Below are 25,563 nucleotides of genomic sequence, written 5' to 3'. Positions count from 1 at the left end.
CTTCCTCATCTGAAAAGAGAGCCACTAGTAGCCTGGCTCCTGCTAGATGTGAACATGGAAGAATGTAACCTCAATTAGCATTCTTTGACCATGAGGAGAAGTAGCCTTAGGATGAAACCAACCCTTTAGAGAGAAAATGTAGACAGAAACTGGACCCTTGTTGAGATACTTGAGTTGCTGAGTTAACCAACCCTGAAACCTGTCTTAGCATTGGACCACCTTGCCATTCTGTTAGGTAGTACAGTTCCAAGTTGTTCCACATTCCATGTTGAGTTGGCTTTCTATTATCTGTAGCCAAAAGCATCCTAATTTACCTGTCTGAGCAGTTTAAAGGTAGTATTAACTATCAACAGAATGAAAGCCATTCTTAACCAGATTAGTAAAAGTACCTGAATTTTCCTTTTTTCCATGGAATGAAATGATTAAAGTGTAATATATACTATGCTTTACCATACTCTCTTTTTTTGGCTTGAGGAAGATTATCCCTCAACTAACATCTGTGCCAATCTTCCTCTATTTTTTGGTACTTGGCACATTTCCACAGTATGATTGGTGAGTGGGGAAGATCTGTGCCTGGTATCTGAACCCATGAACCTGGGCCACTGAAGTGGAGCACATGGAACTTTAACCTCTTGGCCACATGGCCAGGCCAGCATAATCTCTTTTGTAGTACTCTGACAACATTCAGATTCAGTTGCTGAAATAGTACATCAACTAAAAATAGCAGATAATCTCTAACTTATATTTGTTTTTAGAATATGTTTTATAAGCTCTGGATTAGATAGCTGAGAGTTCATAATCATTCATTCCAAATAAGGAAGGCATTTTGTGATCACTTCTGAGGAGAAAATAGACAGTTAACTTTATTTTGATGTCTTTTCTTTTACCACTTTGGCATAAAACATTTACATTCTTCATTAGATGAATTCTGAAGTGTCCTCTAAGAAGAGATGCCATGTAAAATAACTGAGTTAAAAGTAACAATTAAGCAAGGGTTAAAAAAAACTTTTGTTTAAGCTACTTATACTTTTTGGAAAGTTGCTAAGTAACAGACTCAGGAATCTGTTTAGTTCAGGTTTATAGATACTTATTGAAGACTTTTGCTATACCAGGCACTATGCTATGCACTAGGGAAAATAAATATTACATGTCAGACTTCAAGGTGCCTACTATTTAGTGGTGAAAACAGAACATGGAAACTATCAATTATAGTTCAGTTTGTATTGTATATTGGTGAAATTATGTGCAAGGTACAGGAATGCAGAGGAACAAATGACTAACATATCTCCTTTGTTTGGCCCAAGGAAGGCTTTGCAAAAAAGAGAAGGGTACTTAGGAATACTTAAAATTTCTTTTAACTATCTACTTAAGAAAGAAAATAAAATGAGCCACAGAAAAGTCTTAGGGAAATGTAGTAAGAATAACAGAAAAAATATATGCTTTTTGAGCCAGATCAACTAATTTGTGACCCAGATTTATAATTTACTAGTTCTATGACCATAGGAAAACCATTTATCCTGTGACTGAATTTCTTTCTTTGTATGTAGAAGCTAATACTTGTCTTACGTTGGTTATTCTGAGAATTATTACAGCTGTTACTCTGGGCTAATATTGATTGAGTGATTACTGTGTGCCAGGCACTGTGCTAAGCGTTTTATGCACTTAATCTTATTTTAAACCTCATGTTCCTGTGTGCTATGTCTTATGGCTCCATTTTGCAGTTAGTGAAATGAGATACAATTGGGTTAAATAATTTGCCCATGATCCCACAATTATCATGTGTCAGACCAAAAGTTTAAGGCCAAGACCTCAGTAAATTTTAAGGCTTCTCTCTTCAGATCTCCCTTTTCTTTTCTCATTTTGAGTATTATTAGGCTTCCTTGATATTCACCTGGTCTCTTTCTGATTAGTTAAAAATACTTAATGCTGGGTCTGGCTGTGTGGCAGAGTGGTTAAGTTCAGTGCTCTCCACTTTGGTGGCCTGGGGTTACAGGTTCGGATCCCAGGCACAGACCTACACCACTCATCAGCCATGCTGTGGTGGCAACCCACATGCAAAATAGAGGAAGATTGGCACCGATGTTGGCTCAGGGCTAATCTTTCTCAAGTAACAAAAAGAGGAAGATTGCTAACAGATGTTAATTCAGGATGAATCTGCCTCAGCAAAAAAATAAATAATGTTGGGAACAGTACCATAACCTAGTAGTCGTTCACAGGATTATGAGATACCATTAAAGAATAAGGGTGTAAATACTAGTTAAGAAGCATGTAGAGCACTCAGAAGACTCTTATTCTTTACTTGACGTCTCTGGATCTCCATCCAGTCTCATGAATTCAGGCTAGTTGTGTGGCAAATACCATGCTGAATCAAGGAATAAGACCTGGAGACTAGGGCATTTCTATACCTAGTCCAACATAGGAAACCAAGTCAAACGTCTGAATCAGAAACCAGGCCAACTGTCATTGCCACACTGTGCTGCCCTACTCCTAGATAATAGAATAATTTACTGAATAAATAGGTTCTTGGTCATCTGTTTGGACCATAGTGTTATACTATGTTAAAGAGACCAAACATGGCCCTCCTTTCCTAGATCATTTGTGAGACAAAAACCTAACACAATGCCTAGTACATAGTTGGCACTAAAGAAATATTCATAAAATAAGGAATAAGAAATGAATATTTCAGATAAATAATTATTATATATTTCATAAGAGTAACCTTTTGGAGACTGTATTAGTAGCTTGGAGAAAATTATGTTGATCACTTGTTTAGCTCTGTAGAAAATAGATTATTTTATTTTAGGTTTTCCAAAAGTAATAGTTGATTTATCAAGTTGTGATTTTTAAGTAAACTTATATAGAATACTTGAATTATACATCCTGGTTCACAGATCAATATGTAGCATCTGAAATGGATGCGTACGTAAGTATATTCAGGATTAGAAAACTATGTTTTGGCCTTATTGCTAATGATAAGAGTATGTTCATTTGCATATTCTGTCCAACTGGAATCCATATGGGATTAATTCATCCTGTATTTTAGACATTTCTTGATGATCTGACTGTGAGGATTTATCTTCCCATTGTCAACCGTGTGAAATTTAAAGCTAAAAACTCACTTTATTCCGGCTCAAGTTGACCCTAACAGAAGTTGCTGTTTGTAAAGAGTAATTCTTTCTTCGATGCCAGCAATAGGAAGGAGGAAAAGTCTTCATTTTTCTTAGTTTTCAGTTTCACTTTTCTAAGTAACAGAAGAAATTCAGTCAGCTACGCTCAGGGATTGTTCTCTGGTTGCAGGATTGCAGCCTGCTAAGGGGCCCTCATATCCACGTGGGAAGCCCAGTACAAGTGAAAGGGAACCAAAGATCACACCACAGGCCTTACCACATTTCCGCTTATATCATAATTGTTCACTGGGAGGATAGTGATTCTCCAGTCTCTTTGTCTAAAGGTAGTGGATCTTTGAATATTCCTTCACAAGTACATTTTGGGAACTGTTGTGAATTCATCTTTACTCCCAACTCTTTATCTTACTAAACATTTGGAATTATATGTTTATGTACATATGCAAATATTTTTAAAATTATTATTGGTAGGTGTTTTATGAATTCAGTTTGGATTTTTTGGCAATAGAGTTAGGTGAAGATAATTGTTTACTGCTATTCAAGTAAAATAAGAGCTGTAATTCAGCTATTACTCAGCCTCTCTTCCTCTTTGTGTGTAGTAGACTTGCAAATGAAAAGTCTTATCAGTAAAAAACTGAAAAGTAATCTGAGAAGTAATCTATCTATAATCTGAGAATTTTTTATCTAGATTGTAATTTTTATTTCGACAGGGACTAGATAAAATATTTTCTGTTCATGATTCACAAAAGGGATTGATTGTTACTAGACCAACAAAGCATTAGCTTTTCTTGAGATACACAGAAATAACTTTGTTATTCAGGACCTTTGTTGTAATGACTTTTTTCTCGAAAGAATATACTAGTGTTTAATGACCTTTGATTTGGAAGAGTGCATTTTACCTACTTGTTTGAGTACCAAAACATTTTGCAATTATGGTAAAATTAAATATCATAAAGCGTACATAATGTTGAAATTATACTTAATTGATTGCCTAAACCATTTTTACATACATACAGAAAGAAATTCAGAATGGTGAAGATTCCCAGACCAATTCTGTTTGGAATAAACATAGCAATGAAGAAAAAAACAAAGATTTCAGGAAAGATATGAGATTTCTTGAAATGAAAGGTGCCTTAAGAGAGACCATGTGTAGAACCCAGGTAAAACTTTATAGGCTAAAAAAAGGTACACTTATGGTTCTTCTTACAGAATTGTTTGAGAGGCAATATATGGTGGAAAAAACATGGATTTTGGAATCACAGAGCTGGTATTTGAACCCAGCTCTGTGTTTTGTAGTCCATGATTTGAGCATATTAAGATATTGCTATGTGTTTCTGATTTAAGACTCTTTATTGAAATAATGCATATATGTGTATAGGAACACCCAGTTCCTAATACATAGTGTGTTCTCAATACGTGATAATTACTTAAAACTCCTCTGTATGTTTAATATAACGTGTCTTATAAAGGATTCTTATCTGTCAGCAATATCTATATTCATAATTCATGGTCTAAATTCAAATACTTTACTGCATAGAGAGCAAATTTTGTTAAATAACACAAATGAATTCTATTTTAATTAAATATGAAAAACAAAAAAATAGGAAGGACTTTGAACTTGGAGTAAAGTACCTTAAGAAAGTATATATGTAGTTCTCAAGTAAAAATTTTCAAATAGCAGCAGCAACCAAAAATGGCATTATTAGTTCTACTCTAGAAGAGCTAATGTTCAATTATTTTCAATTTCATATTGTGTTTGATAAAACAATCTCTTTAGTTGATTTACCAAGTTATTAATCTAGTAATTATTATTACTTAGTCTAAACTAAAATATTTTTAAATGTGAGTAGAAAGAAATTAAAAATAAATTCTCTTTTTCCTGTACCTATCAAAAATTTTACAAAGATGATTTTAGGAACAACTTGGAACTTCTTAAACTAAACAGTACCTTAAGAAATCATATATGGAGAGATTAGATAAAACTTTTCCAGAGCTTAAAATATTTTAGCAATTTTTCTGGCTTTTCTAAAGTACAAGTAATATTTATATGACTTTTAAGACTGCTTTGTATGATTAACCACACGTACATGGTCTTAATAAGAGGCTTTTTGAGTTGATGTGTCTGTTGAAATATGCATTATAAACTACAGTATAAGTTTTTACATACAGAATAGAATGTAACATAATAATAGTTATTAAAATAAATTTAGTTTTTAGTTAACTTGGAAAAAAGGATCAAATGGAGATTTCATGAAAGATAGGGAAATTGTTAAAATATATCTATATGCATCTTGAGTTCAGAACTCAAGAGGATGTGTATAAAATTCAGGTAGAAATTTCTATTTTTTAAAATAAATTTCTTAATATAATGAATAAACAATATGATTTGTGATACTCCTTACTTTGTTTAATATTATTATACTTCTGTCCTATAAAAAGATTTTCTTGAGATGTTCCATTCAATATGTCTAATAATGGCAAGATTCTATTTGATCTACAGCCTAAATTATTTTTACAAACATTTGGAAAAATAAAATAAAATAATGAAGATAAGAAGATTCCATTTTGACTAGTCATATGATAAATAGAAAAAAAGGCAGATTCCAAGAAAGATTAAAAGTACTTAAATTAAATGTACATCTAAATACAATGTAAACCTTTGTGAACTAGAAATCTATGTTTTTCTGCTTCATCTTAGTATAACTGAGATATAATTCACAAGCCTCTTTACTATATTTAATCTTGTATGTATATTTTACAAAACCTACTTTCTTGAGTGGGTTGTTTGGTTGTGACTTGCATTGGTTGTGTTGAGGCTATGGTTAATCCACGGTCTAATTAAAGTATTTTTACAAACATGCAGAAAGAAATACAAAATCATGATGAAGATGTTAATGTTAGTTCTCTTTTGACTGAACATCGCAAAAAAGAAAAATTCAGAGATTCCTGTAAAGATTTGAAATTTATTAAAGTGAGAAATGCCCTAGGAAGGCACACATATGGAAATCAGGTAAGACCTTCCAAGGAAAAAATAATTTACATTTTATGGCTCTTTTCTAAATTTACCAAATATAATGTCATTCATGAAGTCATTTCTTCCCAGTTATATGTACAAAGGTGTTTATAATGCATTTGTGTACAGTTTTTAAAAGAAACAAAAATGAGTGCTATGTAGCACCAGCTAGGTTAAGAAATAGAGCATTCCCAGTTTTCAGACCCTGCTGTTGTTTCCTTTCCAAACTGCATCCCTTTTTCTTCCACTTGCACAGTGCTAACCTCTAATGTGGCATTTCTTTTAATTATTTTCTTTTTTTTATTATAGTTTTACCAGCTATGTTTATATACTTAACAATGTATTTAATTTTGCCTGTTAACGAACTTTTTGTGGTTTATGGTATTTATAGTTTTCTGTGACTTGCTTTTTTCTGGTGTATATGATGTTTCATTGTTTCACAATTATCTTTTATCCATTTTGCTATTGATAAATATTTGGGTTTGTTTTTGTTAGTTGGTCTTCCATTGGTTGGTTTTTGCAATTATGATCAATTCTGCCATGAACAGTGTGAACAGTTCCTTACATGACTCTTGGTACACACATTCAAGATTTTTTCTAGCTTGGGATATATTCCTAGGAGTGGAATTGCTGGGTCATAAGGACTGTGCATATTCAACTGTACTATATAGTGCCCAACTGTTTTCCAGAATGTTTTTCTAATGTATACTCCAACAGTGGATGAGATTTCCTGTTATATATAACTCTATTATTTTTTTACTGTGTTGTACTTGTGTTGTAAGTAGCCTTTTCTTGAGTTTATTTGGAGTTTGTAACATGTATCATTCATATTGAGACTTGTTTAATTGTGGTCTGTATATTTGTAGAAGGAAATTAAGAAAAAGGATGAAGGTATTCTAAGGAGTTATACTTTGAGGAAGAAATGCAAAAAAGAAAAAGGAAGAGTTTCCAGGAAGGATGTCGAGCATAACAAAATTGAAACTACCTTAAGAAAGCAAATATATAGAGATCAGGTAAAACTTTGTAAGCTGAGCTAAACAGTTTTCATTTTTTTCTGGCTCTTCTCTAATATAATCTAGATATATAATCTAATCTTTATGATTGCTTGCTGTGTTAAATATAACCTGCACATCTTATGAAAAAAAATCTTCTTGAGTTGATCTTGTGTGAAATTCAGGATTAATGTTATAATTAACTTTGGTTCACAATGCAAGTATTTTTGCATGCATACACAAAGAAATTTGAGTTAATAATCAGGATATTTAAATATATTTTGTTTTGCCTGAATGTAACAAAGAAAAAGAAACAAAGCTTCTAAAAAAAGAAGCTAAAAATCTTAAAATAAAAAATACCTTAAGACTACATGTGTATGTAGGTTGTGTAGTATAGTCTAATCTAAATTTTAGTTTTTATCTTGCTCGTCCCTGGTGTAATAGAAACCATTTTTAATAAGTTAGCTTGTCCTTTAAGTTGGATCCTTCTTGAGTTAATTTTTCTAGAGTATAACTTTATTTTACAGTCTAAACCACAGCATGTTTATATGCATGTATTCAGAAAGATCTTTAGAAAAATTATAAAGGTAAATAAATAATGGATCAGGTTTATGTGAATGTGGTAACAAAGGAAAAAAGAAAAGAGGTTCCAGGAAAGATTTGGAGCAGGTTAAAATGAAAAGTACCTTAAGAAAATACATTATGTGAATAGCAGGTAGAACCTTTCAAATTAAAATATTTGCTTTTTTTAACTTACTATTTCATCATGTAATTTTTATATGATTGTAAGGCTCTTTGCTATGATTAACACTGCATAAATGTGTTCTTCTTGTATTATTTTGTCCATTGTGATACTTATCATTTGTGTTGATACTATCTTTAGTACACTGTCTAAAGTACTTTTACATGTATATCCAGAAAGAAATGAAGAATTCTATTTTTGCTGATCATGCCAAAGAATCAAAAACCAAGGATATCAGGACTGATATGGATATTGTCGAAATAAAAAATGCCTTAAGGAAGCACATATATAGAGCTCAGGTAGAACTTGGCATACTAAAAATTTGTATAGTTTCCTATCCTTTTCTAGTATAACCAAAAAATAATAATAATGGTAATAATATGTGACTCATGTTTAATATGTCTTAAAATAATGTTCTCAGTACATTAATTTGTTATGTACAGTAATGTATTTGGACATTTAGACAATATGCTGAATTCTCTGCTATTTATACCTCAGTCATGTCACAGATAAATTATGTGTTTACACACTGCTATAACTTGTTGCTGGATACTTGCTAGCCTGATACGGGAAGATGAGGGCTGGAAGATCCCTTTTTCTGTTGTCCAGCTTCAGCCTGAGTCTTGGGCAGGCCTTGAGGTACTGGGATTGGGGGAAGGGCTTTCTCAGTGATCTTGACCCACCTCCAGTGTTAGGGGATCTCTAATGATCTGGGACCATGATCTTTTCCTGCCCCTCTTCAAGGGTAAAGGTTTTTTTTTTCCTATTCCCTTACCCAGAGGCTTATGAGTTTTCGCCTCTGTCCTGCAGGTAACAGGGTTTGCTGCCTTTCCCACAGCAGCTGCTGTTCATCTCCCCCCAAGCCTTTACCGTAAGGGAGGCTTTCTTTAGGTTCCCACCCTGTCTCCTTTTTTTCTCCATGAGCACCCAGTGAGGTCCATGGAGAAGATCCTGCCATTGAGTGCAAACTCTCTTTGTGTCTCTGATTCCCAGGGGTTGTGTTCTCTTATGCTGGTCCACACTTGGCCTTTAGCAAGTGGTATAAAATTTAAGCTGAAATTTCCTTATCTTCTTTATTGAAAGCCCTCTTCTTCCTGCTATGCTCTGTGTCAGATAAATCAGTGTTCATTTCCCATGTCCTCGTAGGCTCCTTTCTTTCTCATATTTCAGTTTAATTGGTTGCACTAAGACCTATGCTGTCTGATGGGCTCAAGTAACATTATGATTTGGTAGATTTTTCAGCTTCTTCTTGTTTGTAATATGGAGCGCCTTTCTTTTCCAGCTTTCTACATCCTAAGTGGAAGCCAAAACTGCATCATTGTTTTAATTTGTATTTCTTCTGTTAGTAGCAAGTTTGAGAGTGTTTTATACCTTCACTTGCCAGTTTATTTCTTCCTCTGCCAATTGTTTATTCATATTCTTTTTCTGTTTTTCCACTAAGTTGTTTTATATCATTGTTTCTAGAACTCTATATAGTCAGGAGATTATCTCTTTTTATGTTTCTTGCAGATATTATTTTGGTATAATCCTTTAAGCAAATATACAATTATAGATATTTTAAAACAATAGAGGAAGATTTTACATGTGATTTTATAGGAAACGTGACTACATTTTTTTCATCTATGAACTCATGCAAAATCTTTCCCCATTTATATTTCTAATTGTTAAAATACAAAGGACAATGGACCTCTTCAGGTCTTCAAAGTGAATATGACTTTACCTTTTTTTTCCCCTCCTCCCCAAAGCCCCAACACATAGTTGTATATTCTAGGGATAAGTTATTCTAGTTCTTCTATGTGAGCCACTGCCACAGCATGGCTGCTGACAGATGAGTGGGTGATTCCATGCTCAGGAACCAAACCCAGGCCGCCGAAGCAGAGTGTGCCAAACTTTAACAGCTAGGCCATCAGGGCTGGCTCATGACTTACCTTTTAACTTATTTTAATTTAGAAGGAGAAAGTAGAGAACGTTCTTACTCATGAGGGTACCATTGCCCTAAAATAGTGTAAGGCACTGGTCTGAGCAAACATGAGTATCAGATCAATTATAGTTATTAATGTCTTCCTGAATCTGTTTTATAAGTTTGACCAAGGTTTTATGCTTTGTAAGCTGGAATGTATTTTTCAACCTAAAAATGTTTAGTTTTAATTATATGATTGCTGTTTTGTAGGCTATCAGATACAGCTGCATTAGAGTAGATAAACAACCAGTATACAATGTGGAGGTAAGGGGCTTCAATGAAGTAGGGTGGTGATGGGGGCAAAAGGAGCTTTGTGTTTTGTTATTTTTAGTAAATTTGATATAAAGGAATGTGTTGTCTGCACAAAACAAAGCTTCCCAAATTTGAAATGTAGTTTGCCTAATCAGAAATGGAAAAGAAAAATACTGTTCTGTTAAAGCTCCAAAAAAATTCTATATAGTAGTAAAAACATAACAAGAATGAAATACTTACCTCGTGCTCATCATCAGTAAGATATGTATCCTTGTTCTCATATTTCATAGCTTTCATAATTACTACTTCTAGATTAAATTTGCAGTATAATATTTACAAAAGTATCATATTTCCTTTATATCATCATATATGTTCATTTCTTTAAAATTGATTGTTTTATTCCACGTAGTCTGTCAGAGTATTTTTGATTCTCACCTAGTTCAAAGTAGTCACAGTCATGTGTTGCTTAACAATGGAGACACGGTCTGAGAAATATGTCGTTAGGTGATTCCGTTGTTGTGCGAACATCATAGAGTGTACTTAGGAAAACCTAGATGGTATAGCCTACTATACATCTAGACTATATGTAATCTTATGGGACCACCCTCACACATGTGGTCTGTTGTTAACCAAAACATCATTATGCAGTGCATGACTATACTTTTATTTTATTGTTAAAAATGTTTTGGCCAAGGGGAATATATTTTCTGGAACTCTTGGAGTTATATCAATATGCATCCTCAGAGTGATTTTTATAATACTGTAGCACTTGTCACTTTTTGCAAATGTTGATTGTGCTTGATAACATCTTAATATATTTAGTATGTCTTAGTAGACGTAGTTTGAAAGAAAACCCCAAAATAATTTTGCACCTAGAGAACTATGTGTAGTTGTATCTCTGACTGAGGTCTGCTAATTATCAGCCAGACTTTGCAAATGCTTTTACAGTGTTCTTTTAGAGATAGTATTTTCCCTCACTATTTAAGGCAACAGAGAATAATAAATAAAACAATAATGTATATTTTTGCAGTGCTTTATGGTTGTAAAACATATTAATATAAATCATCCTTTCTGAACCATGTGACAACCCTGTGAAGTAGTAAGGGCAGGAATTGTTATCTTCATTTTACAGCTGAGGAAATTAAGGTTCCTTATTAATTCAAGATTTGATCCCAGAATTTTACCCGTCTCTTCTGAGTCATAGAATCTTTTTTTTTTCCTTAGGTTAAAAATGCTGGATTTCCCAGAGGTGTATTAAATTTAATTGAAAGCCTCATAGAAGGACAGTTTTTTAAAGAAGCAATTGAGGAGCTTTCCTCTTTGCAAGCACATTATATCCCTCCTGCATGCCTTCTTCATGCTCTTCTAGAGAACGTTCTACAGGTAAGAGCAGTCTTAAGGGTTTATAATCTTTCAAAGAATGTTAAAATGTGAACATTTTCTCATTTTTTGTATGTTTATAGTTTATTTTCTCTCTTTTCAGTATTTTTTTCCATCATTTTAATAGGAAATGTACCAATTTTTTACCATTTCTTTTCTATTTTTAAACTATGTACTTGGTACTACTCTGACTGCTTTAACTTATTATTTGCTCAGAATTTCCAAAATAATTTTCTCTTGGGAAAAATTTATTTGATTTTTTTCTGTGGTCATAAAGTATCCAACATAAAAATCAGAGTACAATGGTCTAGAATGCCATTTGGTAGATTACTCCTTTAGTACATTGATAATCATTTTTATTCATACTATACATAAGACAATAAACATACTCCTTAAACTGTCAAAACTATTAGAACAGTTTTTCAAAGGTAGCTTTCTAATTTATTCTTCATCAAGGTGTCAATTTGAAGAAATAACAAATGTAAGCTATGTTAGACTAACGTTGGCGATAAGAATGTTACATGAAATGTTTCTTTTAGTTCCTTTCAGGTCACATTTGAAAACTCTTAATTTCACTATAATCATGAAAAGTAAAGTGGACATTTCATGTAAGTTAGTCCCAATAGCTAGGGTTATCTAGAGTCTAGATATATATGCAGAGTGCCTCTCTCTCAGGTGCAGTATTTCATTAGCTAAACATGATGCTTCCCTCTCATCTCCTTTGTCCCAAAACCTGTATTTGGCAATAAAGTTAGGCCAGGGTTATTATAGTTTTAGACTGAATTAGCTGGTGAAATTGTACTTTTAGCTATAGTATTTTATTTGTTTGTTTATTTTTAAATAATAGGATAATATAGATACGTTTTCTGGTCGATACTTTCATATATTGTCAGCTCTTCTTCACCTTCATCCTCCTTGGAAGTCCCCAGCCATGTCAAGATATTACTTAGAGTTGTTTCAGTGTCCAACTTGTATGAAAGGAGCCTGGTCTCTAATAGAAGTGCTTGTCAGGTAAGGAATGTTACATGTGAGGATGCGAAACTTCAGCTAGAAGTTGTTATGCTATTTATTTTTTAGATACTGATGAAAGAAGTACATTTTATTTAGAAAAAGTTTGCGTGTGTGTAGAGTAGGTTTGTGTGTTGTATTTATTGCAAAATTCTTATAGAAAAGCCAGGTCTAAGTTGATCAAGTTTGTCAATCAGTTTATTAAAAAAAAAATGTTTAATAAATACATGAAATGGACTCACAGGAAAGCCAAAACATTATTTGCTTTTATTTTTTTTAACAAAATAAGTTCGCATATTGTTTTAAAAATTGAGAAAATTAATTTATTGAATATGGACATCATCATCAAATTTTGGACATCGTAAGTGTAAACAATAGTAACTGTATACAATATCTATTTTAGTGTTAGTGTTATATTTTTTTCAGCTAGAAATTTGAATTTTGGAACTGAACTTAATGTTTCCTGAATATGTCATTACTTTCATGCCTCTGCACATGCTATCATCTGCCTAGATCCTTCCTTTGTCTTCCAAATGTTATCCTCTCTGGAAATCCTTCCTGTTTTTCCTTCCTTCTCTGAAACAGAGCTAGTCATTTTTCCCTTTCTTCTCAGAGAGTGAGCTCTATCTGATAGCCCTCCTTTGTCTGGGAAGTACTTTCTTTTTATCCAAGTGTTCAGTTTTAGGGGGTCCATGGTAGTGAGAGAAAGGATACTTGACTAGCTAGGCAAAGGTTAGACCTGTGCTTAGCTCTTTCAGGTCATAAAGATTCACCTGCCATCTTGGTTGTGATATATTTGAAGTGACCTAATCAGCTAGCTAGCATGCATTTATTCATTCTTTCAAAAATTGTTTGTTGAGCACTTCCTGGAAGCCAGGCACTGTGCTACATTTCAGGGATAAAAAGATCAATACAACAACAGTTCCTGCACTATTGAAGGTGACTGAGATGTAAACACAGTTCTAACACAACAGCACGAGCCCAGCCTAGGTGGACGTGGATATATGGTTTATGTCTAACACAACAGCACGAGCCCAGCCTAGGTGGACGTGGATATATGGTTTATGTAGTTGACATCCTTTCTAATTTCCAAATCTTTTGTCATTGCCTTTATTTAAAAGCCCTCATTCCTTCTTACGTAAACTATTTCAATACCTTGTTTATTGATCTTGATTCTATTATTTTTCCCTTTAATTTATCTGTCAAAGTATCCCAGTATGTTCTTGCCAAAGTGATCTTGTCATTCCCCAGATAAAAGTCCTTCATTAACTCACGAATCACCTATAGGAGACAGTTTAGTTTCCTTAGCAAAACATGTAAGACTTTTCATGAGTTATCCCCTATATATTTCTGCATTCTCATCTTCGTCATTTTCCTAAGTGTGCCCACTGACTGAACTGTTTTTCATTTCCTATGCCTTTGCTCTTCTGTTTTCTCTGCCTACATATACCTCTATTCCTGCCACCCCACAAATATCTGGCCAACTCCTAATTATCCTTTTTTTTTTTTTTGAGGAAGATTAGCCCTGAGCTAACTACTGCCAATCCTCCTCTTGTTGCTGAGGAAGACTGGCCCTGAGCTAACATATGTGCCCATCTTCCTATATTTTATATGTGGGACACCTACCACAGCATGGCTTGCCAAGCAGTGCCATGTCTGCACCTGGGATCCGAACCGGCCAACCCCAGGCTGCTGAAGCAGAGCGTGCGCACTTAACCACTGCGCAACCGGGCCGGCGCCCTAATTATCCTTTAAAATGCAAGTCAGATGCACCACTTCCTAACTCTTGCCCTTTCCTTTGAGTTTGTCACTCATATCAGCCTCTGACATTCTTGAGTAGATGCTCATTCTTAAACATCTTCATCCTCAGTGCTTAATATAATGCCTAGAACATAATAAGTGCTTAATAAATGTTTGGATGAATTAATTGATGCTAGAGGAGGTGGAATTTGGACAGCTTAAAAGTTGACTTTTTTTTTTTTTAAGGATTGGCACCTGGGCCAACAACTGTTGCCAACCTTTTTTTTTTTTCTTTTTTTTTTTTCCTGCTTTATTTCCCAACCTCCCACCGCCGTACATAGTTGTATATCTTAGTTGCAGGTCCTTCTAGTTGTGGGATGTGGGACGCCGCCTCAACATGGCCTGACGAGTGGTGCCATGTCCTTGCCCAGGATCCAAACCCTGGGCTGCCGCAGCGCGCGAACTTAACCACTCGGCCACGGAGCTTGCCCCCCAAAAATAGACTTTTTAATGAACAGAAATGCCCAGATTTCATTGGGAGTCGGGAGGAAGGTGCCTAGGGAAGTGCTAGGAGTATACATGAGCTGGATGATTATACTCTATTTTGAACATATTTGAAATATTCCATAATATTTGTTTAAAAAAAAAGAAAAGAGAAGAAAAGATACTGTGGTGTCCATTTCTGGCAGTTTTCAGATAGACTGAATAACCAAATGGGCATGGAGGATCTTCTAGAACAGATTTGAGTATTAAGTGAATTAATAGCTATTAAGGACCCTCCTAACCTGAGAATTTGGTATTCAAAACGAAGATGAGGAAGGTGAAGACAGAGGTAGAACGTTGCAAGTACATTGTCAATAGTAAAGTGGGAAGAAGGTTATAATAAATATTGTTGCCTAGATTCTCCCTCTCTTAGTCCTAGAGTTCTGAGTAATCTTATGTTCTCTTTGAAAACATACCATAGGAGCTGGCCCAGTAGCATAGTGGTTAAGTTTGTGTGCTCCACTTTGGTGGACTGGGGTTCATGGGTTTGGTTCCCAGGTGTGGACCTACACACTGCTCATCAAGTCATAGTGTGGCGGCGTCCCACATATGAAAATGGATGAAGATTGGCACACATGTTAGCTCAGCAACAATCTTCCTCACCAAAAAAACAAACAAACTATATAACTGTGCTGTCCAACCCAGTGGCCACTAGCCACATGCGACTATATTTAAATGTAATTAAATAATTAAAAATTCAAGGCCTCAGTTGCACAAGCCACATTTCAAGCGTCCAGTAGAACATATCCATCATCACAGAAAGTTCTGTTGGACAGGACTGCTATAGTATATGAGAAGAAAATAAATACCAAATATTTAAAATAGCCCTAGGGGCCAGCCCTCTGGATGGTGGTTAAGTTTGGGGTTCTCCACTTCAGTAGCCCAGGTTCATGGGTTTGGATCCTGGACACAGACCTACACCACTTTTCAGCCATGCTGTGGAAGTGACCCACACACAAAATAGAGGAAGGTTGGCACAGCTGTTAGCTCAGGGCTTATCTTCCTCAAGCAAAAGAGGAGGAAGATTGGCAACAGATGTTAGCTCAGGGCAAATCTTCCTCAGCAAAAAAAAAAGCCCTAAATGACCTTCATTTTACTAAATAATAAAAAGAAAATAAGCTTGAGTAAGAGGAGGATTATGGAGAGTATTATAAATTGAGAGTATCACTGGTCATCTAAATCAAAAGGGCTTAATGAGATTCATAATTTTTTTTCTTTATCAGTGAAATAAAGAGTACAAAGAGAGGGCACCAGATGGTTGTTAAACATTACAATCACTGAAAAATAGAGAAATTAGATCTCTATTATTAAAAAGTTGCATATGAGGTATTTGACATAGTTTAATTTTTAAAGAAAAAAATTAATAAAATTGTGCTGAATTTATATTTTGTTGAAGCAAATTTCATTGAAATTCCAATAATACTCTACAAAAAAATACTTTGTCTACAAATTGCTCACTGGATTGCTGGTATGTTATAGAATGTGGGTTCATGTTTTTCAGGTCTTGCCTTTTCAATGAAAGTTTTTGTCATCAAATTTCAGAAAATATTATTGGCTCCAAGGTGCTCCACCTGACACTGCTCAAATTTTTCTTTAATTTAGTTGAAAGTGAAGTACGACATCTGAGTCAAAAGTAAGTTTTAATCACAAAAAAACTGTTTTTCTGTACTTATATTCTTTAAAGTACTATTCTTCTAATCATTTATATATGTATTTCTAAAAACACCTTGTTTTTTAGTTTAAAGTAGATTTATTTTAAAAACATATTTCTAGCTACAGTCCTTCAGTGGCAGCAGAGATTTTTATAACTTCTTTTATGTTTCCTTTGTTCATATTTTTTTTCACTAATTTATACCTTTGGATAGGTAAAAGTGTTTTTATTTTACAGTTTGTGTATTTTTGAATTCTTTAGTAACTGCATGCTTAGAAAGCTGACTAGGTTTTAACACTGAAGCTAATATGCACGTTAAGTTTTGTGTGTGCTCTAAAACTTGCAGTTAGATTACTCTGTGTGCTTCTTGGTGATTATATTGAACTGAGGCTGTTTTTTATATTTTGTCTTTTATCATATATTATGATTTTTACATATTATGACCTTTCTATATTCAGAAATTGCTAGGCTTTTTTTTGTTTTACGACAAAAGATTTTATGCCTAATAACTCTAGTGATTAAATTGGCGTAAAGATAGAGCTCTCATTCATATTTTCATTAGGTTGTATGACTGGTCAGACTCTCAGAGTCTGAAGATAACAGGAAAGGCAGTTCTTCTTGAAATCTTTTGGTCAGGAAGTGAGACCTCTGGGCTTTTGACCAAACCAGTGAATATGCTTTTGGAGTGGACTATATATTCTCACAAGGAAAAATGCAAGTCTAATGATGTAAGTAGGATTAATTTACAAATGAATAATGCTTTGAAAAAAGTATATCTTTGAATTATGCATCTTTTTTCCTTTTATTCTTTGAATTACTTGAAAAAAAATTAATATATACCCAAATATGTCATTATTTTCTATTTAGTTCATCTAGTTTTCAGGTCAAAGGTCCTTGGAGACTGGTTTCTTCCTCATCTCACATTTGGATGCAGTAGCTAGGGGCAGTTATTTGATCACTACTGCTAAGGAATTTGTAGTTATCATTCTAGATTTTTTACTTTTGTACATTTTAATTTTTAAGGAACCTGTGGTTTAAAAAATTGAGTGACTTCATAAATTTTTTTATGTACTATTAATAAAAAGTTCTACTTGTTTTTGAAACTCTTTTTCTGGATGTTAAGAGTTATTTCCTGAACTATTTCTTCATAAGTGGATTTTGCTTGTTATTAGAAATTTAACACACAGTGATTTCAGTGTATTATCTGTCTGAAGGGTAGTTGGGAAAGTTGAATGCAGAGCATATATGAAGTGCATAGCAACATACTGTGCCACATTTGGGGTGCATAATAAATATTAGTCACCTTTCTCCTTTTCAAAATACTCTGCCTTTGGGACTTTATTGTCTACTTTTTTTGTGTTGCATCGTTAATTTCTGCTCATATTTTTTAATTCTTTCCTTTTACTTTGTCTTCTATCTTTTTGAATGTTTGGATCTTTTTTTCTTTTTAGTCTTTATTTCTAATACATACACTTAATATTAATTGCCTTTTGAGTAAAGAGATTCATTTCACAGGTTTTGATACTTTAGGGTGCTGTTACTGGTTTATTGAAAATGTTTTTTATTGTCAATTATGAATTCCCCTTTGATCCAAGAAGTATTTTAAAAGAGTGTTTTAAGACTTCTAAATGAATGAGATTTTGTTATTGTTGATGGATTTTATTTGTCTGTGTTTTTGTTGTTAGTTTCTAATATTAGTGAATTATAGTTAAAAAATGAGCCATATATAAATTTCTGCTTTCTGAAATTAACTGAACTTTTCTTTTTCACCCCATATAAGATTAGAGGCCAAAGTGTGTTTTCTCTGTTGTTTTACATTTTTCTCTATCATTTATTAAGTCAAGCTTAATTGTTTTGATCAACTCTTCTGAATCTACTTTGTAAATTTTTTTAGCAGTTTCTGCTTTATATATAATGATGCTGTCTTGTTATTCATGACTGATATATCATCATAACTGCTCGCTAGGTAATATTTTCATGAGGGATAGTAAACATAGTAGTTAGGGTGGAGAACTCTCATGTCAAATGGGCTTAAAGTCTATTCTGTCTTAAGAAAAATTCTTACATAGTTTCTTTTCTAATATCTCCTCCATCAGTTTCTCTCTTCTACTTTTAAGTAAGTTCCAGTTAAACTTATGTTACACCTTCTCTTTGTGTCCTCTTTGTTTTTTACCCTCTCATCTATATTTTCAATTTTTTCTACGCTTGGAACATTCAGAATCGTGTCTTTTCATCCAACTTTTAGTTCATTAGTCTGTTTTCAACTGTGTCTCATATGTTAAATGTGACCATTGCATTTATAATTTCTTGATTTTTTTCTAGTTTTAGACCTTTTTATTTCCAAATTACTATGACATGTTTTTATGGTTTCTAGTTCTCTACAAAGTTTTCAAGGTTTTCTTTTGTCTTTGAACATGGCAATAATATTTATTTTATAGTCTATATCCTATTATCTGATATTTGAAGTATTTGCAGATCTGTTTCTGTTTGTTGTTTCTGCTGTTTCCTTCTCTTGCACCTTGTATAATCTCTTGCGACCTAGTTATTGTTTACTATGTGCCATAAATTGCATTTGAAAAATTATAGAAACAATTTGTCGCCAAGACACAGAATATCTTCTTCTAGAAAGAATTTCTCTTGCCAGGTTCGAAGGTTCCTGGATAGTCTAAGTGAAGTACAGGGCTACAAATACGTATAGTTTTGCTTCTGATTCACTCTTACTCTGAGAGTGAAGGCCTGCAGGGTCTCAGTGTATTGGGTATTAGGCCTTGGGCTATGGCTTTTATGTTCCTTTTCTCCTGGGCTCCAGAAACCACTCTTCGAATGTCAGCTCTTTCTCTAGGGTCAGCAGATGTCCTTAGGGCAAAGTCGGCTAGCTTTGACTGCTTGCTTGGCTTTTACCTTCTCCTAGATCTTGGCTTAGGAATTCCTCATGACTTTCCTGAACATGTTTTACATATTTTATTTAACATTTTTAGTTTTCTTCTTTAAGTGCGTTTATCTGAATTACCTAGGCCTCCATTATCAGGAACAGAAGCCCTTACTGGTTTTTACAAATTGTATTTAGGGATTGTCTGAGGCATGCTTAAAAAAAGAAAATTGTTTTCAGGGCCCTAAATTTTTTAATTGACTTTAAAAAAGTAAGATTGTTTCTGGGTATAGCTAGACTTCTTTGTGATCACGTAATCCTATTATGTGGCAATAACCAGGTGAGTAGCCGCTTCCTTATACACGTGACTGTTTTAAAAAGAAATATGATTATATAAATTGAAAACATTCAACCAAAATAGAACTATGTACACTTCATTGCTCTAATTTCCCATGTAAGTAAAGTGATGCTCAAGGTGCTGCAACAAAGGCTTTTACCTTATGTGGAGCAAGAAATGCCTGATATCTGAGTTAGAGTTTGAAAAGGGAGAGACACATGAGATCTAACTGCGATTATTCGTTGGCTACTGGAGTGCTCCATTTTCAGAAGGTTAGTCTATGTTTTATAAACTATAGGAAAACCTTTGCTTGTGTGGGTCATGAAAAGCTACGGGCTGCTCTGAAAGAAATGGGCTTGCCTCAGCACTCAATTGTCCTGATACAAAAATGTGGACAAGAAGCCATTGTCAGTACAGAATATGAAGAGAGAGAATGGTTTCCCTATAGGCAAAGATGTCAGACAAGGGTGCATTTTATCCCCCTATCTGTTTAATCTGTACATAGAACATATCAGTCAAAAAACTGGGCTAGACTCAGATAAAGCAGGAGTGAAAATTGGTGGAAGAAGTATCAACAATCTAAGATACGCAGACGACACCATCTTACTGGCAAGAAGCAGCAATGATTGAAATGACTTCTGCTGAAAGTGAAAGAAGAAAGTGCCAAAGCAGGACTGTATTTGAATATCAAGAAGACAAAAGTCAACCACAGAACTACACAGCTTTAACATGGACAATGAAGAAATTGAAATTGTTAAAGATTTTGTCTACCTTGGTTTAGTCATCAGTTTAAATGGTGACTGCAGCCAAAAAATCAAGAGAAGACTGAGACTCTGAAGGGCAGCAATGAAAGAATTAGTAAAGATCATCAAGTGTAAATAAGTGTCATTAGAGAGTAAGGCCAAGATTATCCACACCCTCATAATCTCATTACTATGTACGGTGCAAAAGCTGGACAGTAAAGAAGGCTGACAGGAAAAAAATTGATTCATTAGAAATATGGTGTTGAAGGAGATCTCTACGGATACCCTGGACTGCCACAAAGATGAACAAGGGGCCCCAGAGCAAATTAAGCCTGAACTATTGCTGGAGGCAAAAATGATAAAACTTAGGCTGCCCTACTTTGGGTACATCCTGAGAAGGCAGGATTCTTTGGAAAAGACAGTAATGCTGGGAAAAGTAGAAGGCAGCAGGAAAAGAGGAAGAGCAAATATGAGATGGATTGACCCCATAAAGGAAGCCATAGGCCTGAGTCTACGGGAGCTGAGTAGGGCTGTTGAGGACAGCACATTATAGACATCACTCATTCATAGGGTCACCAGGAGTCAAACCCGATATGATGGCATGTAACAGCAACACTTCATTGCCAGTTAAGGATAATACTTCTAAGCTAAAATTGAAAACATCCTTATTAATTACTATTTGCATTTTCAGGTACGTTTTTAGACAATAGAGTCATTAAGGATAGAAAATATTTCCTCATTATGAAACATTTCTTTTTTATCCATTTTATTTTATAAATGAAATTGCTCATTTATAATTGAAAACAGTTATAAAACTGACGTTTTCATAATGTTACTAAATTACCAAAGGACTACCACAGATAAGAATTTACTCAGGAAATACTGATGTAAATAGTAACAGATTTATACATATTTAACTTGAAGATTTTTGTTCAGATTTATAAATAAATTCAAGATACTTGTGAAGCAATCTGGAATAAATTGCAGCATCAGTTGTAATATGAGAACTGGTTTTAAACTTTGCAAATTAATATTTTATTTAACATTTGAATTGGTAAAATTCATATAAACTGTTTTTTTATTGTGTTACCTTATCTGTTAGAATTCATTCTTGTACTTAATTAAATCTTTTTGGCAGTTTCCAATTTCAAGAATTCCATGCATGTTCACAGACATCATTTTCTGTACTGTAAAACATTTGTTTCTTGATTTGCTGAGTTGAAGCATTCAATTTAAGTCATTAGCTAAACAGAAGTCCTCAGTTTATGCTAATATTGTTTTGTCATAATGTCAATCAGCAAGTGTTGCAGAGTGACACAATGGCAGTGAATTGCATTGTCATTAATCTGAGAAAGTTTTGGGCTTTCCTTGGCAAAGAGCAGAGGTGGGCTGTGTCAAGGTTATGGAGGAGGTGTAAATTTTACAGTAAGCTTGGTGATTAGTCCTACTTTTCTATTTGATGTCCTTAAGTGCTGTTTAACAATAACCCTACAATTATAGGTAGACATGGAAGCTAGTCTGTGTTTAAAGATAAGAAAATTGAGGCTAAAGAGTTTAAGTAACTTATTCAAGGTGTCACAGCTTGTTAGGGCCAAAGGCTTGACTAGAGGCCAAGTCGCTACTGCAACAAGATTCCTCTTGTTTCAAAGGCCAGTGTTTAAAATAGGAAGAGGCACAACATGTGCATTGTGTTTGCATCTTTTTGACAGAGGTACTAGAGGAGCAGTTTGTCATCTATTGTAGTGGGATATTGCGGAAAGCCCTAACCTGGGAGTCAGAAGGCCAAGATTTTGGTTTGTTCTATATTATATACTAGTCAATTTTTGGAAAATTGCCAAGTTTATAAATGAGATTACTTGTACTGGCAGATAATAAAGAACTATATTGACAGAATGTCTGATGATAGACTAACATATTAGAAAGGAGTTCTAAGGTAAATATATGTCATACGTGCAAATCATGTCTATCTTTCATTTCTTTGTTAATTCTTAGGGTATTCATGTTCTGTTATTTCAGCTTTAGCAAACATTTCGGTATTCCAGAAAGCTTTTCTCCTTTGATGGTTTATTTGCCATTTTCTCACTAAGCGGCTTCTAAAGCATATATATCCACAATGCTAGAAATACAGTCATGCATTGCTTAACGACAGAGATATGTTCTGAGAAATGCATCATTAGGCAATTTTGTTGTTGTGTAAACATCATAGAGTGTACTTACACAATCCTAGATGGTAAAGCCTACTACCCCCCTAGGCTGTGTGGTACTAATCTTGTGGGACCACTGTTGTATATGCAATCTGTCATTGACTGAAACATTGTTCTGCAGCACATGATTGTAGCACTGTTTATACACCAAGTTGCAGTGAGTACAATCCATTGCACAACATCTTGGCCCTGTTGTTAGAGTGAGTGTCATAGGTAAGAATATACTATAAAAGGATTCAAGAACCTGATTTGAACGTGTCTTTTTATATAAAAATTTTCTGTGATGGATATGTTACCACATACGTGGTGTGTATGTTTAGCTAAAGACACACAGATAAGAATAATATTGGCAGGATCTTTCTTGTCATAGTACAGGAGCTAGTCATTCCTTGCAAGCACTACAAGGCCAACCTGTCTCTTAACTGTTTAATAACAGTAATATCAAAGTAAATTGAATATTAAGCAATCAGGTGTGTGTGTTATATATATTTGTGTAAGGAAAGAGAGAAAGTCCCAACTGGTCGACTTTATGTTATTTTTAACTGATGGAGTGCTGGATTGTGGTTTTATATGAGGCTTAGCTCTGTAGGCTGACCTCCTTCTTCTCTGCCCAGAGCCTTAGAATCAGGGATCTGAAGTGATCCTGACTTACTGCACTCTTATGATGGGGGAATACTTTGAGAAATCAAAATTTACCAGTCCCTTCCTTCCTTCCTGAGTAGTGTCATTGCTGATATTCTGGTATACATTTTGTTGGAAGGAACATTTTGTGGCATGGATCTTGACACAATCAGTTTGCTAGTTTAAATAGAGATTTTCACTGTCCTATTTTATGTTCTCTTGATAACTTGAACCATGAGAAGTAAAACTTGCTCAGAGTGATCATCCATATGTTGGCTTTACAAAGAATGGAGTTGGCTTCCTGCAAAGTTCTTTGAAGACTGGCTAAGACTCAGTGCTTAAGGAGTCAATTCTTGTTAGCTGCAAGGCTTGGACCCTACTATCATCCCAGAGAAATGTTAGTACTTTCCCAGCCTGCTGATTTGGCCAGTCCTACTGGTCGCTTCCCCGTCTCACAATTGCAACTGCACTTAAACCCAGCCTTCTAATCAAGGCAGGAGAGGGGTGGTGCTGAGGCCCACTCATGAATCCTGACCTGGCCATCAGGCTGTAGTCAAGCTTCTATATCATGGCCCCTGATCATATCAGAGGAAGGGGTGCTTCCCTAATCATGCAGCTTAAAATCCCCTCAGCCCCATTCTTCAGAGTCTCTCTCCCTGATTCTAGTGTCCAGCTCTGCCAGAATACAGTGTGCTGCCCCACAGTGGGATCGGGCAACAGGGGACCTGCACACTTGCTAAGGGTCCTGACTCTATGGGTTTTCCCTCAATAAACACTTTCGGCAGGCCTGATAATATATATACTGCTTGACCATTTGCCCTTGTTTGCACAACAAACCAGAAATAGAAGTTCAGTTTTGAAATCGTTTAACTAATAGCTCCTTATGATAAGGAATGATGCCCTAATGAAATACTGTATATACTATAAGAATCTTGTCTGCTGAGGGTGGGAGAAATAAATCCAGTAGTCACCGAGGGCTCAAAGTACTAGAGATTTCTCCATCACTAACCACATATTAGGTATAGTGCGGTGGCAGAACTTACCAGTTATAATCTATTTGGATACCATAACATTTATTAAACCTTTTCACATGCCTTCTACCCAACTGTTAATTTAGTGATTTTTTTCACATGTTTAACATGCCTAGACAAATACCCCAAATAAAGGAATTTCAACTAGTTTTAATGTCATTGTGAAAAAGTGTTTATATGTAAATCAGAGTTGTTTAAAAAATATTATTTTCACACCTCTTCATCTTCGTACTTTATGGATTAGAAAGATATTTTTAAACACTAGGGTAGTACATACTTATTCTAAGGTTTGTATCACTTGCTATATTTTTTATAGGAATTTAAAAATGCTTATTATAGAAGTGATAATGTAAAACAATATTTATACTTTTAAAACTGTGATCTCTATATATCTCTAAGTGAAGTAATGGTATTTGATATAATTTCATAATTAAAATTTGAATCAATTTATTTCTTTTACAACAGAGGACAATCTTGTTTGCTAAAGCTTTTATTCATTGTGTTTTTCAAGTCTTTTTCTGGAAAATGCCATTTAGAGAAATGTAAAGATTAATTTTATAAATAAACAGTGGGTAGGAGTGGCTAAATCTATCTTTTTTTATAGTCATATATTCCTGTTAACAGAAATCCACAGAAGCCAGGTACTTCCTTGTTGTTTTATTGGGATTTTTGCCTGACAAAAGCACTTGACACCATTGGATAATAAAGTTATTTTAAAATTTTGTTTTAAGCTATCCATATATAAGTCCTGGAAAATTTGTTTTACTAACTATTTTGTCATATAGATATAGATGTAGATACAGATTTGGGGGAGGAAGAAAGAGGGAAGGAAGTGGAGGGAGAGAATGGAGAGAAGGAGTTAGTTTGCTAGGATTCTTAATATCGTTTAGCATTAGCATACCCTGTATTTTTAAATAGCTAAGTTTTTCCTCAACAAGTATTCAAAATAAACACTGATAGATATCATGTATTTTAATATATTTTAGTAATATTTTTCCCATCTCAATATTAGGTCTTCAAACATGAACTAGCTTACTTATTGACTGGAATTCTTGGAGCAGCTGTAGATTATTGGATCTTCCTTGGTCTTAAGATGGGGAGAAATGTGATGCGACACATGTCTGATGACTTAGGAAGTTATGTTTCCCTTTCGTGTGATGGTAAGTGTGTCTATGTTATATTTTTCTTAGACCCGTTGTGGGAATTAGTTTTGAGTTTCCTTTAGGCAGTCTGTAATTTTTAACATATGTTCATATGAAGCTTTTCTTAAAATACTCATTTTTATATATACATGTACACACATTTACATATATATGTATATGTGTATATATATAAGCACACACACATATATA

The 25,563-nt window shown here is 34.3% G+C and overlaps 1 protein-coding gene across 2 annotated transcripts in view; it reads left to right on the top strand.

Annotated features, from left to right (window-relative positions):
- The window catches only part of SLF1 (SMC5-SMC6 complex localization factor 1), a 58,757-nt gene that overhangs the window by 18,736 nt on the left and 14,458 nt on the right, over nucleotides 1-25,563 (top strand). Inside the window, exons 6-15 of one of the 2 annotated variants that reach the window (XM_046665379.1) lie at nucleotides 4,142-4,285; nucleotides 5,989-6,135; nucleotides 7,005-7,151; nucleotides 8,049-8,171; nucleotides 10,043-10,096; nucleotides 11,309-11,467; nucleotides 12,312-12,475; nucleotides 16,257-16,388; nucleotides 16,969-17,134; nucleotides 25,224-25,371. In XM_046665379.1, coding sequence (XP_046521335.1) covers nucleotides 4,142-4,285; nucleotides 5,989-6,135; nucleotides 7,005-7,151; nucleotides 8,049-8,171; nucleotides 10,043-10,096; nucleotides 11,309-11,467; nucleotides 12,312-12,475; nucleotides 16,257-16,388; nucleotides 16,969-17,134; nucleotides 25,224-25,371 — 1,384 coding nt within the window. The remainder of the gene's footprint in view (nucleotides 1-4,141; nucleotides 4,286-5,988; nucleotides 6,136-7,004; nucleotides 7,152-8,048; nucleotides 8,172-10,042; nucleotides 10,097-11,308; nucleotides 11,468-12,311; nucleotides 12,476-16,256; nucleotides 16,389-16,968; nucleotides 17,135-25,223; nucleotides 25,372-25,563) is intronic. The other variant, XM_046665380.1, reaches the window with a different exon arrangement.

The sequence above is a fragment of the Equus quagga genome, chromosome 7 (assembly GCF_021613505.1).
Source record: "Equus quagga isolate Etosha38 chromosome 7, UCLA_HA_Equagga_1.0, whole genome shotgun sequence".
Lineage (NCBI taxonomy): Eukaryota > Metazoa > Chordata > Mammalia > Perissodactyla > Equidae > Equus > Equus quagga.
Note: the sequence above shows the minus strand (reverse complement) of the source record. Positions and strands in the feature narration are given on the sequence as shown.